This window comes from Scylla paramamosain, chromosome 38 (genome assembly GCF_035594125.1).
Source record: "Scylla paramamosain isolate STU-SP2022 chromosome 38, ASM3559412v1, whole genome shotgun sequence".
In the NCBI taxonomy this organism is placed as follows: domain Eukaryota; kingdom Metazoa; phylum Arthropoda; class Malacostraca; order Decapoda; family Portunidae; genus Scylla; species Scylla paramamosain.
The window spans coordinates 4691969-4707272 of NC_087188.1; the positions used below are offsets into that span (position 1 = coordinate 4691969).

At 42.3% G+C, this 15304-nt stretch overlaps 2 protein-coding genes across 2 annotated transcripts in view; both read right to left on the reverse strand.

Annotated features, from left to right (window-relative positions):
• LOC135091596 (glutamate receptor ionotropic, kainate glr-3-like) overlaps positions 1-15304 on the reverse strand; it is a 143077-nt gene that overhangs the window by 14756 nt on the left and 113017 nt on the right. The gene's annotated exons all lie outside the window — the stretch shown is intronic.
• LOC135091613 (uncharacterized) lies at positions 1465-6285 on the reverse strand. Its single transcript, XM_063989378.1, has 2 exons — positions 6122-6285; positions 1465-6021 (listed from the first exon to the last, which is right to left on the reverse strand). Exon 2 carries the CDS (start codon positions 5311-5313, stop codon positions 1465-1467), a length of 3849 nt encoding a protein of 1282 aa, XP_063845448.1. The 5' UTR covers positions 5314-6021; positions 6122-6285.

Here is a 15304-nt window from a genome sequence, read left to right on the forward strand (position 1 = left end):
CCTCACTGCAGCCTCCTAGTTCACAGTATCTGCTACGGTGCCACCTCACTGACGTCCCACAGCACACTGCCAAGACCAAACTCCTGCCAACCAAGCGTACAAATCACCACCCTATCTCCCAATAATGTCCCCCAATGTACACTGTTTCACCATGAAAGAGTACATCAAACCCCAATAACATACCTGCAAATCAAATGGCAAATCCACCACTACTCTGCACCCTGTCTCTCTCTCGCTCGCCTCTCCCACCAAAATCCCAACAACAACAAACCTTCAGGGCCTTAAGACTCGTTTTGGCGGGACTCGCTGACTAGTCTGTGAGCCTCTCGCAGGCGCGCCCACTTCAACTTCTTACACTCACCCCCCCTGAACTTTGTACATGCCCTCATGCACAATCCCCACAGTCAACACAAGACGAACCCGTTGCACCCCTTTCAGCAATCCTACTAGACCTCCTGAGTTGAGGGGCCTGAACCCCTTTAACCTGCTCTGAGCCTTCACCACTCTGTTCATCTGGCTCTTCACCAGGCCCTAGGGCATCCTCTCCCTCCTGCTCAACCACTGAGTCCGGTTCTGGAAACCCAAAGCGCTTTAACACTTCTGTCATATCTGGCATTTCTACTTCTTCCTCCTCTGGTGGCCCTTCATTACTTGTCCCTGCTGGCACTTCATTACTTGTCCCTGCATGGCCCTCACTGCCATTCCAAGGACGCAAGTTACTGCGATGTAACACCTTACTACAGCCGGACTCACCTTCTGGTCTGACCCTATACACCCCACTCACCCCATCCAACACCTCCTCAACTTCCCACACCTCAGCTGCAAACTTAGGCTGAATCTTCCTCCTACCTAGTACTGCATTGTCCCTTAGCAACACTCTTTGTCCCACCCTCAATGGCTCTGCTTTTCCTTGCTCCTGATGCTTCCACCTATTGGTATTGTGGTAACTCTTGATGTTCAACTTAGCTGCTTTCCAAGCAGCCTCCTGTGTCTCTCTGAGCTTCCTAATCCACATGCTATGGTTAGTAGGCTCACTATCAGTTTCCTCACAGAACCTATCCAAAGGTAAATGGGGCTCCACACCAAACAACAAATAATGGGGTGAAAAACCAGTGACAGCATGGGGTGTGGTATTATAGATGGCAGTGAGGCTTGACAAGTGCCTAGGCCAATGCTCCCGCTGTTCCTGACCAAGGGTAACTAACATCCCATGTAAGGTGCGGTTAAACCTCTCACAGATCCCATTTCCTTGAGGGTGATACGGGGTGGTACGAGACTTGGCTACATGGTAATACTTGCATAGTTCCTGCACTAACTTTCCCTCAAAATTCCTACCCAGGTCACTATGTACCCTTTCTGGGCAACCAAAACGGTGAAAAATCTCCTCCACCAAGATCTTCGCTACTGTGCTTGCCTTTTGGTTTTTAGTAGGAAAGGCCAGGGCAAACTTGCTAAACACATCCGTCACCACCAATACATTTTCCTTGCCATCCCTGGCCGGATCCAGCAAAGTGAAGTCAACAGCCAACACTTCCCAGGGGCGGTTGGCTTCCAACGTACCCAACTTAGTCTTGGCCCGCACACCCTCCTCCTTCCCCATGACACAGACTTTGCACTTTGCCACATACAATTTGATGTCTTCATGATTTGATTGGCTTCATGTAGTCCTGGCCAAGCAAACCTATCCTTCACTAGTGACGTTGTTCTAGCAACCCCTTGATGACCCCACTGATCATGAGCGGCTTTAAGCACTTCTTGTCTGTGATTCACTGGCAACACCACTTTCCACTTCCTAGAATCTGTCTCCCTTCCACGCCAGTAGATCACCCCATGCCTCATAATGAGGGACCCTCTCACTCTCCACCATTGCCTAAACTCCTCTACTTGTAGCAACTGCCTTAGTTCTGCTGGCCTCACTCTAACAATCATTTGTCTCCACAACTTCCCTACAACTGGACAAGACTGTTGCATATCCCTAAGCTGCTCCTTACTGGCACCACGCCATACCTGCATCACAGCCACCCCTTTCACCGAGGTGTTAGGACTGGTTTCCCATATCTCCTTCTCTTCCTCCCCTCCCTCAATCAATTCCTGGGGCCTCCTCGACAATCCATCCGCGTTACCATTCTCCTTCCCTGGCCGGTATTTCACCTCAAAATCAAACCTTCCCAAGTCACCCAGCCACCTACTCTCCACTGCCCCAAGCTTGGCAGAGTTCAAATGTGCCAATGGATTATTATCCATCAGCACTATAAAATGTCCACCCACCAGATAGTGCTTAAACTGCTCTGTCACTGCCCACTTCAGAGCCAACAGCTCCAACTTCCTAGAGCTGTAATTGCTCATGTTCCGCTCTGACTTTCTGAGACCTCTACTTGCAAAAGCCACCGGATGCAACCTCCCATCATGCTCCTGAGATAAAACTGCTCCCAGTCCTTCAAAGCTAGCATCTGTCTCCACCACAAACTGCTTGCTGTAATCTGCACTTTTCAACACTGGAGCCTGACTTAACTTCTCTTTCAACAAGGCAAATGCTCTGGCCTCATCCTTCCCCCAATAATCACTCACTGCTGCCTTAGAATCACCACTCATCAAAGCATGCAACGGAGCAGCCACCTTCGCAAAATTTTTCACAAACCTTCTGTAAAAGGAGCAGAATGCGACAAATGCCCTGACCTCCCTAACAGTGCGCGGAACTGGCCACTCCTGTACAGCCCGTATTTTCTCTGGGTCTGTATTAATTCCCTCCTTAGAAATGATAAATCCAAGGTACCTAACCTGGGGCTTTAGTATGTGGCATTTGGAAGGTTTCAACTTCAGCCCATGTTTCCTCAAAAGCTTCAACATTCCCTCCAGTCTATCCAGATGCTCATCCACACTCCGAGCAAACACCAACAAATCATCCAGATACACCAAAAGAGTCACAAAAACCTGATCGCTAAACACATACTCCATAAACCTTTGGAATGCTGCTGGGCTATTGGATAACCCCATAGGACAGCGCACATATTGATAATGGCCAAATGGTGTTACAAAAGCAGTCTTGGGCCGGTCTTCTGCCCGCACAAGAATCTGATGATAACCTGCAGCTAAATCAAAAGAAGAAAAATACTGTGCCCCGGCTAATGCATCTAGTGTGTCTTGTACCCTTGGTAATGGGAAGGCATCTTTCACTGTCACCTCGTTCAGCCTTCGATAATCAACACAAAGTCGCAGCGAACCATCTTTCTTCCTCACCATCACTATTGGGGCTGCATATGGGCTCACACTCTCCTCTATCACTCCCTGTTCCAACAGTCCCTTTACATGAGCTTTAACCTCAGTGATACATGGGGGAGGAATATGTCTGTATGGAAGGCGAATGGGCACTGCACTATTGAGGTGAATTTCATGCTCCACTCCAGTAGCACATCCCAAATCCTGCTCGTTTTCAGCAAACACATCTCCGTACTCATGGATCAATCCATCCAGTCTCTCCAACTGTGCTGAATCAAGCTGACTCTCATCCACCTGCACCCCTAGTCTGTCCCTGAACTCCTTAACCACTGAAGGAGGTGCAGTCTGAGCTACTGTGTGTGTGTGAGCTCTTCCCACAGTAACCTCCCTTCCATGAGAAACTTTGGCTACCTTCCACTGTGGCCTGAATTGCACATCTGCTTGTCCCAGGTTACCCACTGACAGCCATCCTTCACCCTTAACCACTCTGGTATAACTGGGAAATATACACAAACCTTCAGGCACCCAGTAGCCCTCACCAGGCACTAAGGGCTCCAACACCACACTATCTACATCTACTTCCTGTAAACTTTCCACAAACACTCTCATTATTCTTCTGGTACCAGCCGGGATTACTAAATCCTGTTGCTGCTGAATTACAGCAAACCCCAGAGGCTGTTGTGTCACCCTCAATTTTGCCTCAATGGCACGGACACACCTGCCCCACTTCTCAGTTAGCCCCAGGTGCACGGCTCCCTTCAACACATTCATCCCAAACAACACTGGCAATGTAGTGCCCTGCACCACACCACTCTCCCCACCACCACCTTTCACAAAAAGTCCACAGTCTTTAACACTTTTTCCCTCAATTTCCACATTCACCTTCACATAGCCCAAACAGGGAATTTCCCTCCCATTTGCATCTGTAATCCGAATGTCCATCCCATAGATCACAGCTTGCTTGGGGAGGAGGTGCTGTTTGTACCATTCCTCTGTCACCAGACTGACCTCAGCACCAGAATCAGCCATAGCACTTACAGGTATACCATTCACCAACGCATCTATCCTCAGAGTCTTTCCAAACAACTTAACTTTCCCTCTTTTTACATCATTCCGTTCCTCGGTCACATTAGTCACACTCCTTATCTGAGCTGTAGTGGGGGCCCTGTCGTCAGGCCTTGAGAGCTGGCCCCTTGTTCTCAAGGACTCCCGTTTTCCCGCTGTCTTGGACACCAACTCCTTGAACCGTTCACACTGATATCCCAAGTGTCCATGTTGTCCACACAAGGAGCAAGATGGTGAAGAAAGGGTACTCCTCACAACTCTCTCTGGCTTTTTCCCACTCACTAACTCTGCTTCTTCCTTCACAATCCGCTCAGCCTCACTCACTTGGTCTGCTGCTCGCTGAACCATGTCCTCCCACTTCACAGGCTGGTGCTTTTCCCACCATTTTCCCAACTTCACTCCTACTTTTCTGTCTCTCAAATTCCTACAGAACCATGTAGTTAGCAGCCATTGCCGTTCTTTATCTCCCTTGTCTCTCACTTTGTACATTTTATCCACAATAACAGCCAGAGAATCAGCAAATTCCCACACTCCTTCACCTGGCTGTTGAACCCGAGCATGCAGCTGTTTTTCTAAGTCTGTATAATTCAGTTCTGATCCAAAAGCAGACCTCAAACAATCAAAAAGGTCAGACACAGTCTTCACAGTACTGTTGCGGACCCTTCGACGGGCTGGGCCTTCCAAGAACCCACACAGGTATGACACTCCCTCAGAGCCCTGTAATCCCAGCTGCTTTATTTTCTCTGTGGCATCCTCTACCCAGTCATCCAACTCACTGGCCCTCCGTACCCTACCAGAGAATTTTCCAATAGTGGGGACAGGACGTGACCACACCATGTTTTGCATGTGCCCCATTTGGTCAAACTTATTACACAGTTGTGCCACTGCTTGGGATAACTGAGCATTGGTACTGATTAATTTATCAACTACCTCTGGGGTCACTTCCACCTCCCTGCTCTCCTCCTTACGCTCAACTTTAACCCCAGCTACACCTTGGCCATCAACATCACCCAAACACAACAAATCCTCCATTGTGCAGGAGTAGTGCCACACTAACACTTAAGTGGATTTTGCCAAAAGCACTGGACCCAAGCAGGAGTTTGAAACAATTTCCCCAAAAGGGCATAAAACTACGCTCTGCTACCAATTGTAATGAGTGCAAAACTAGGGCACAGTTAACCTACCTTAATTAGGCTCACCAAGCACTCACCACAAGAACCCACTGATTAATTTAAACCTCCTGCTTAGGTTCACAGAAACCTGGGCCACAATTTAAAAATTTAATGGTTGAATACATAATAAAGAAAACACAAATGAGTACATAATAAAGAAAACACAAATAAAATATGAGTGCTTAACACTCTTAGAGGCCACACTGCTGGCACTCCAAAATACCTGATCCCATGAGAAAATGGGTAAATCCACATACAAATAAACAGGAGAAATAAACACTTCACGCACCAACACAAGAAATGTTATATGCCACTGACAGTCCCACCCTAACCAGTACCCCCAGGACCCTCACACCCTATAGGCCCAACCGCACACCGACCCAACGCGCTGAAGTACGGTACGCCACTACCACTACCCTGAAGTACTGCAGCTCTTCCTCCATGCACGGCGGTACTAACACCATAACAGCCAGGGACAGCAAGTTCCTCACTGCAGCCTCCTAGTTCACAGTATCTGCTACGGTGCCACCTCACTGACGTCCCACAGCACACTGCCAAGACCAAACTCCTGCCAACCAAGCGTACAAATCACCACCCTATCTCCCAATAATGTCCCCCAATGTACACTGTTTCACCATGAAAGAATACATCAAATCCCAATAACATACCTGCAAATCAAATGGCAAATCCACCACTACTCTGCACCCTGTCTCTCTCTCGCTCGCCTCTCCCGCCAAAATCCCCACAACAACAAACCTTCAGGGCCTTAAGACTCGTTTTGGCGGGACTCGCTGACTAGTCTGTGAGCCTCTCGCAGGCGCGCCCACTTCAACTTCTTATATATATATATATATATATATATATATATATATATATATATATATATATATATATATATATATATATATATATATATATATATATATATATATATATATATATATATATATATATATATATATATATATATATATATATATATATATATATATATATATATATATATATATATATATATATATATATATATATATATATATATATATATATATATATATATATATATATATATATATATATATATATATATATATATATATATATATATATATATATATATATATATATATATATATATATATATATATATATATATATATATATATATATATATATATATATATATATATATATATATATAGGCTTTTGGTATGAGAGAAATAATGAAAGATTATTTCAGCTCCCCAGTTGGTTCAGTGTCTTGGCAGAATGATAAAGTATACGCAAACAAACATAATTGTATATAAATATTGTTAATTAGCCTAGAAAATTCATTTATGCATTGAAAATTAGGCTATTATAATATATATTGAATTTCTTTCTTCTATTTTACCTCTGCTAGTTGGGGGGACCTGAGGAGGTATTTCGCTGACTTTCCTTAGAATGACTACTGTTTCTGTGTCAGAGATCCGTCTTTCTGTGCCGAGCACAGAAGTGGTAGTCTTGCATGGAGGCGTATATTCCTAACTCTTTTTCTCGACTTAAACCTTCCAAACCTTGGTTTAACACAGCTTGTTCTCGTGCTATACATGATAGGGAGGTGGCCCACAAAAGATACTTACGCTTTCCATCACCAGAATCTTATGCACTTTATATTTATGCCCGGAACCATGCCAAGTCTGTTCTCCAAATAGCCAAAAACTCCTTCATTAACAGAAGGTGTCAAAATCTTTCAAGATCTAACTCCCCTCATGATTTCTGGCATCTATTAAAAAATATCTCCAATAACTTTGCTTCTTCTTCTTTCCCTCCTTTATTTCAACCAGATGGCACCACTGCTATCACATCTATTTCTAAAGCTGAACTCTTCGCTCAAACCTTTGCTGAAAACTCTACCTTGGACGATTCTGGGGTTGTTCCTCCCTCTCCTCCACCCTCTGACTATTTCATGCTACCTATTAAAATTCTTCGCCATGATGATTTCCATTCCCTCTCTGGCCTAAACACTCGCAACGCCTATGGACCTCATGGGGTCCATCCTACTGTTCTCCGAAACTGTGCCTCCGTGCTTGCACCTTGCCTAGTCAAACACTTTCAGCTGTCTGTCAACATCTACCTTTCCTTCTTGCTGGAAATTTGCCTACATTCAGCTTGTTCCTAAAAAGCGTGACCGTTCTCATCCCACAAACTACCGTCCTATTGCAAAGTTTTTGAATCTATCTTCAACAGGAAGATTCTTAAACATCTATCACTTCACAACCTTCTATCTGATCGCCAGTATGGGTTCTGTCAAGGCCACTCTACTGGTGATCTTCTGGCTTTCCTTACTGAGTCTTGGTCATCTTCTTTTATAGATTTTGGTGAAACTTTTGCCGTTGCCTTTGATATATCAAAAGCTTTTGGTGTGGTAGACTGTCACTGTTTTTTTCCTAAATCTATTAACGCTGGTGTTCTTCAGGGTTCTGTCCAGTCGCCAACTCTTCATCAATGACCTTCTAAACCAAACTTCTTGTTCTATTCACCCCTACGCTGATAATACCACCCTGCACTTTTCCACGTCTTTTCATAGACGTCCAACCCTTCAGGAAGTAAACATTTCATGCAGGGAAGCCACAGAACGCCCGACTTCTGATCTTTTAAAATTTTTTGATTGGGGCAGAGCAAACTTGCCAGTGTTCAGTGCCTCAAAAACTCAATTCCTCCATCTATCAACTCTATCATCTCTAGTTAAAACAGCTTCTATGAAATTAGGAGTTCTGAGACGTCTCCGCCAGTTTTTCTCCCCTCCCCCCCCCCAACTGCTAACTCTGTACAAGGGCCTTATCCGTCCATGTATGTAGTATGCTTCACATGTCTGTGGGGGGGGTCAACTCATACCGCTCTTCTAGACAGGGTGGAATCAAAAGCTTTTCGTCTCATCAACTCTCCTCAAACTGACTGTCTTCAGCCTCTCTCTCACCGCCGCAATATTGCATCTCTAGCTGTCTTCTATCGCTCTTTTCATGCTAACTGCTCTTCTAATCTTGCTAACTTCATGCCTCCCCTCCTCCTGTGGCCTCGCTGCTCAAGACTTTCTTCTTTCTCTCATCCCTATTCTGTCCAATCCTCAAATGCAAGAGTTAACCAGTATTCTCAATCATTCATCTCTTTCTCTGGTAAACTCTTGAACTCCCTGTCTGCTTCTGTATTTCCACCTTCCTATGACTTGAATTCCTTGAAAGAGTGAGGTTTCAAGACACTTATCCTTCAATTTTTTTACTACTGTTTTGGGCCCTTTTCTGGGACTGGTATTTCAGTGGGCTTTTTTTATTACTATTATTATTATTATTTTTTTTTTGTTGCCCTTGGCAAGTGTCCCTTCTACATAAAAAAAAAATAATAATAATAACAATAAAAAATGCCAAGGCAAAATGACAACGTATAAGTATGCAAACATAACTGTATAGGAATATCGTTTATTGAGACTAGGAAATGCATTTCCTTAGTGGACATTAGGGTATTATTATATACACTGAATTTCTGCGCTCGCACTTGTCACTTGGAACTAGCTGCTCACTTGAACCTACTACAGCCGCAACATATTGTACGACGCCATTCCGTCCATCTATATTATTACATGCAATGTTGCTCATGATTTTTCCTAACAGGGAAACGAGAAGAGCAATGAACTTTGAACTGATAATTCAGTCATGTTCTTGATTAGTAGCAATGTCTCATGAACACCACAGTAGGCTTAGTTTTCCTAAATATTATTATGGAAGCTTGGTAATATTTACTGACGGGAGCGGTGCTTTCACCTTTGATCGTGGTGGAAGCTTGGGGTTGCACCCTGTATTTTTATAGTACGTAACACACACACACACACACACACACACACATTATTATTATTATTATTATTATTATTATTATTATTATTATTATTATTATTTCAACAATGGTGAGAGAGAGAGAGAGAGAGAGAGAGAGAGAGAGAGAGAGAGAGAGAGAGAGAGAGAGAGAGAGAGAGAGAGAGAGAGAGAGCATTATGAACCTACAGATAGATTTTATGAATACCACTGTGGGTTTACTTCCCTTCAGGAAGTAGACATTTCACGCAGGGAAGCCACAGAACGCCTGACTTTTGATCATTCTAAAATTTCTGATTGGGGCAGAGCAAACTTTGGTATTGTTCAATGCCTCAAAGACTCAATTCCTCCATCTATCAACCCGACACTACCTTCCAAACAACTATCCCCTCTTCTTCAATGACATTCAACTGTCCCCCTCTTTTACACTGACGGGTCTACCCTTTACTTATACTATAAACTGGAAACTTCACATGTTATCTCTAGCTAAAACAATTTCAATGAAGTTAAGCGTTCTGAGACGTCTCCGACAGTTTTTTTCACCCCCCTCCACCCTCCTTAGATATTATGTACAAGGGCCTTATCCGCCTATGTATGGAGTGTGCTTCATATGTCTGGAGGGACTCTGCTCATACCACTCTTCCAGACTGGGTGGAATCAAACGTTTTTCGTCTTATCAACTCCTCTCCTCTAACTGACTCTTCAGCCTCTCTCAGTGTTGCATATCTAGCGTTGCACTTTTTACCGTTATTTTCATGGTAATTGCTCTTCTGATCTTGGTAACTGCATGCCTCCTCTCCTTCCGCGGCCCCACTGCACAAGACTTTCTTTCATTCACCCCTATTCTGCCCACGTCTCTAGTGCAATAGTTAATCAGTATTCTCATTCACTTATCCCTTTCTCTGGTAAACTCTGGAACTCCCTGTCTACTTCTGTATTTCGACCTTCCCATGACTTGAATTCCTTCAAGAGAAATTTCAAGATACTTATTCTTCATTTTTTTGACTTCCGCTTTGGACTCATTTCTGGGATTGGAATCTCAGTAGGCTTTTTTTTTTTCCCTGTGTTCTTCCATAATAATAATAATAATAATAACAATAATAATAATAATAATAATAATAAAAACGTGGATGAATATTTACTTAGCTAAGCGAGTTTTAGCGACACTGAGAAGTGTTACCAGGATCTGGCCTTGCACGCAACTCACATCTATCTCAACAAAAACTTTCTCCAAACTCCGCCTTTTTGAAAGTAGTTTAATTTAGTAGTTAAATTTTAATGCAAAACAGGCAACTGGAAAATTATAGTTCAAAAGTAATTATTATACGTGATTGTAAGGAAAACAACTGAAATTCATATGAGATGATCAAGCCAATGATTGCTTCTACAACTTGGCAGAATCTGTTGTGATTTGAAACCACTTAAATAAGAAAATAAATTTTAAAATGGATATTTATTGTAAGATAAACGTTTTTTTTTATTTTTATAAATCATTTTATTCCATTTCTCTCTCTCTCTCTCTCTCTCTCTCTCTCTCTCTCTCTCTCTCTCTCTCTCTCTCTCTCTCTCTCTCTCTCTCTCTCTCTCTCTCTCCATGATATATATATATATATATATATATATATATATATATATATATATATATATATATATATATATATATATATATATATATATATATATAATTTTTTTTTTTTATGTAGGAAGGATACTGGCCAAGGGCAACAAAAATCTAATAAGAAAAAATGCCCACTGAAATGCCAGTCCCATAAAAGGGTCAAAGCAGTGGTCAAAAATTGGTGGATAAGTGTCTTGAAACCTCCCTCTTCAAGGAATTCAAGTCATAGGAAGGTGGAAATACAGAAGCAGGCAGGGAGTTCCAGAGTTTACCAGAGAAAGGGATGAATGATTGAGAATACTGGTTAACTCTTGCGTTAGAGAGGTGGACAGAATAGGGGTGAGAGAAAGAAGAAAGTCTTGTGCAGCGAGGCCGCGGAAGGAGGGTTAGCAAGATCAGAAGAGCAGTTAGCATGAAAATAGCGGTAGAAGACAGCTAGATATGCAACATTGCGGCGGTGAGAGAGAGGCTGAAGACAGTCAGTTAGAGGAGAGGAGTTGATGAGACGAAAAGCTTTTGAGTCCACCCTGTCTAAAAGAGCAGTATGAGTGGAACCCCCCCAGACATGTGAAGCATACTCCATACATGGACGAATAAGGCCCTTGTACAGAGTTAGCAGCTGGGGGGGTGAGAAAAACTGGCGGAGACGTCTCAAAACACCTAACTTCATAGAAGCTGTTTTAGCTAGAGATGAGATGTGAAGTTTCCAGTTCAGATTATAAGTAAAGGACAGACCAAGGATGTTCAGTGTAGAAGAGGGGGATAGTTGAGTGTCATTGAAAAAGAGTGGATAGTTGCCTGGAAGGTTGTGTCGAGTTGATAGATGGAGGAATTGAGTTTTTTGAGGCATTTAACAATACCAAGTTTGCTCTGCCCCAATCAGAAATTTTAGAAAGATCAGAAGTCAGGCGGTCTGTGGCATCCCTACGTGATATGTTTACCTCCTGAAGGGTTGGACGTCTATGAAAAGACGTGGAAAAGTGCAGGGTGGTATCATCAGCGTAGGAGTGGATAGGACAAGAAGTTTGGTTTAGAAGATCATTAATGAATAATAAGAAGAGAGTGGGTGACAGGACAGAACCCTGAGGAACACCACTGTTAATAGATTTAGGAGAAGAACAGTGACCGTCTACCACAGCAGCAATAGAACGGTCGGAAAGGAAACTTGAGATGAAGTTACAGAGAGAAGGATAGAAACCGTAGGAGGGTAGTTTGGAAATCAAAGCTTTGTGCCAGTCTCTATCAAAGGCTTTTGATATGTCCAAGGCAACAGCAAAAGTTTCACCAAAATCTCTAAAAGAGGATGACCAAGACTCAGTAAGGAAAGCCAGAAGATCACCAGTAGAGCGGCCTTGACGGAACCCATACTGGCGATCAGATAGAAGGTTGTGAAGTGATAGATGTTTAAGAATCTTCCTGGTGAGGATAGATTCAAAAACTTTAGATAAGCAGGAAATTAAAGCAATAGGACGGTAGTTTGAGGGATTAGAGCGGTCACCCTTTTTAGGAACAGGTTCAATGTAGGCAAACTTCCAGCAAGAAGGAAAGGTAGAGTTGACAGACAGAGCTGAAAGAGTTTGACTAGGCAAGGTGCAAGCATGGAGGCACAGTTTCGAAGAACAATAGGAGGGACCCCATCAGGTCCATAAGCATTCCGAGGGTTTAGGCCAGCGAGGGCATGGAAAACATCATTGCGAAGAATTTTAATACATGGCATGAAGTAGTCAGAGGGTGGAGGAGAGGGAGGAACAAGCCCAGAATCGTCCAAGGTAGCGTTTTTAGCAAAGGTTTGAGCAAAGATTTCAGCTTTAGAAATAGATGTGATAGCAGTGGTGCCATCTGGTTGAAGTAGAGTAGGGAAAAAAGAAGAAGCAAAGTTATTGGAGATATTTTTGGCTAGATGCCAGAAATCACGAGGGGAGTTAGATCTTGAAAGGTTTTGACATTTTCTGTTAATGAAGGAGGTTTTGGCTAGTTGGAGAACAGACTTGGCATGGTTCCGGGCAGAAATATAAAGTGCATGAGATTCTGGTGATGGAAGGCTTAAGTACCTTTTGTGGGCCACCTCTCTATCATGTATAGCACGAGAACAAGCTGTGTTAAACCAAGGTTTAGAAGGTTTAGGACGAGAAAAAGAGTGAGGAATGTACGCCTCCATGCCAGACACTATCACCTCTGTTATGCGCTCAGCACACAAAGACGGGTCTCTGACACGGAAGCAGTAGTCATTCCAAGGAAAATCAGCATAATACCTCCTCAGGTCCCCCCAACTAGCAGAGGCAAAACGCCAGAGGCACCTTCGCTTAGGGGGATCCTGAGGAGGGATTGGAGTGATAGGATAAGATAAAGATATGAGATTGTGATCGGAGGAGCCCAACGGAGAAGAAAGGGTGACAGCATAAGCAGAAGGATTAGAGGTCAGGAAAAGGTCAAGAATGTTGGGCGTATCTCCAAGACGGTCAGGAATACGAGTAGGGTGTTGCACCAATTGCTCTAGGTCATGGAGGATAACAAAGTTGTAGGCTAGTTCACCAGGATGGTCAGTGAAGGGAGAGGAAAGCCAAAGCTGGTGGTGAACATTGAAGTCTCCAAGAATGGAGATCTCTGCAAAAGGGAAGAGGGTCAGAATATGCTCCACTTTGGAAGTTAAGTAGTCAAAGAATTTCTTATAGGAGAGAGGTATACAGCACAGATAAATTTAGTATGAGAATGACTCTGTAGTCGTAGCCAGATGGTGGAGAACTCGGAAGATTCAAGAGCGTGGGCACGAGAGCAGGTTAAGTCATTGCGCACATAAACGCAGCATCCAGCTTTGGATCGAAAATGAGGATAGAGAAAGTAGGAGGGAACAGAAAAGGGGCTATTGTCAGTTGTCTTAGACACCTGAGTTTCAGTGAGGAAAAGAAGATGAGGTTTAGAAGAGGAGAGGTGGTGTTCTACAGAGTGAAAATTAGATCTTAGACCGCGAATGTTGCAGAAGTTAATGAAAAAAAAGTTGAGGGGGGTGTCAAGACACTTAGGGTCGTCAACAGAAAGGCTGTCCGACCTGGGGACATTTATGGTCACCTCCCCTGATGGGGACTCCGAGGCTGGTGTAGGAGTCGCCATGATTTTAAAATTTTTGAGTGAAGGGTGTGTGTGTTATTAGGTGCTTGTAGTTATGTGTGGAGGAAGAGAGTTGTCTTTAGAGGGCAGGCTGTGTGTGTGTGTATATATATATATATATATATATATATATATATATATATATATATATATATATATATATATATATATATATATATATATATATATATATATATATATATATATATATATATATATATATATATATATATATATATATATATATATATATATATATATATATATATATATATATATATATATATATATATATATATATATATATATATATATATATATATATATATATATATATATATATATATATATATATATATATATATATATATATATATATATATATATATATATATATATATATATATACTATAGATTTAACAGCTGCAGAAAGGAAGTACCATAAGCAATTATTCTCAGTGCTCAGATCCAACCTAGAATAACCTAGAGGACATATTCGCAGGCCTGTTTACTGGTACTGTATATGATATCGGAAAAGCTTGGGCGAAGTATAGGAACTACGTAATGTAACGGGGCAAGCCATCTTTGCAAGCAATTTTTCCAGAAGGCAGATGTTTTATACTACGGTGTTGAAGGTTATTGGTAATAAAGATTCCTTTAAAAGACCACGCAATCGAAGATAACTGTTTCTGTTTTATACCAGTGACAAATTCCAGTACGGTATTGCCAGTGCCCTATCAGATTTTTCTGAGGGAAATGATAACTATCATAATTCATTCATTACATCTGAACTACAACTCCCTTGAGTAAATGAGTCCATACTACGCTTAAACTATGAACTTAGAATGGATGTTTGGTTATGAAGGGATGAAGTGGAATCCATTGTTCCAGGTAACTTATACTTTTCTATGTGTACTTTCGTGGGACTGACGTGCTGGACGATGATGATCAACAGGAGAATATGTGGCAAACTTCAACAAAATATAGAATACACAATATCGCTGAGGATATAGTGTTTGCGCTGTCAAAAGGGAGGAAATTAACATCCAAAGCATGTTGGTTTGGACATTACATCAGGCTACGATATGCTAGTGGAGCTCTTCATTACCATTATTGCCATAAAATGAGTCGACACAGTCAGACACATGGACACAAGTATTGCAAGTGACATTTTTCAGAAATTCAAGGAAAACCACAATACTTACATCCCTGACGACTTGATGCCCTATGAGCCTGCCACTTAGTTTAGGATCAACCGACAAGAAAGATGTCAATGAGTCCAC

Coding starts and splice junctions, on each gene's coding strand:
- LOC135091613 (XM_063989378.1), bottom strand. CDS start 5,313: ATGGAGGATTTGTTGTGTTTGGGTGATGTTGATGGCCAAGGTGTAGCT.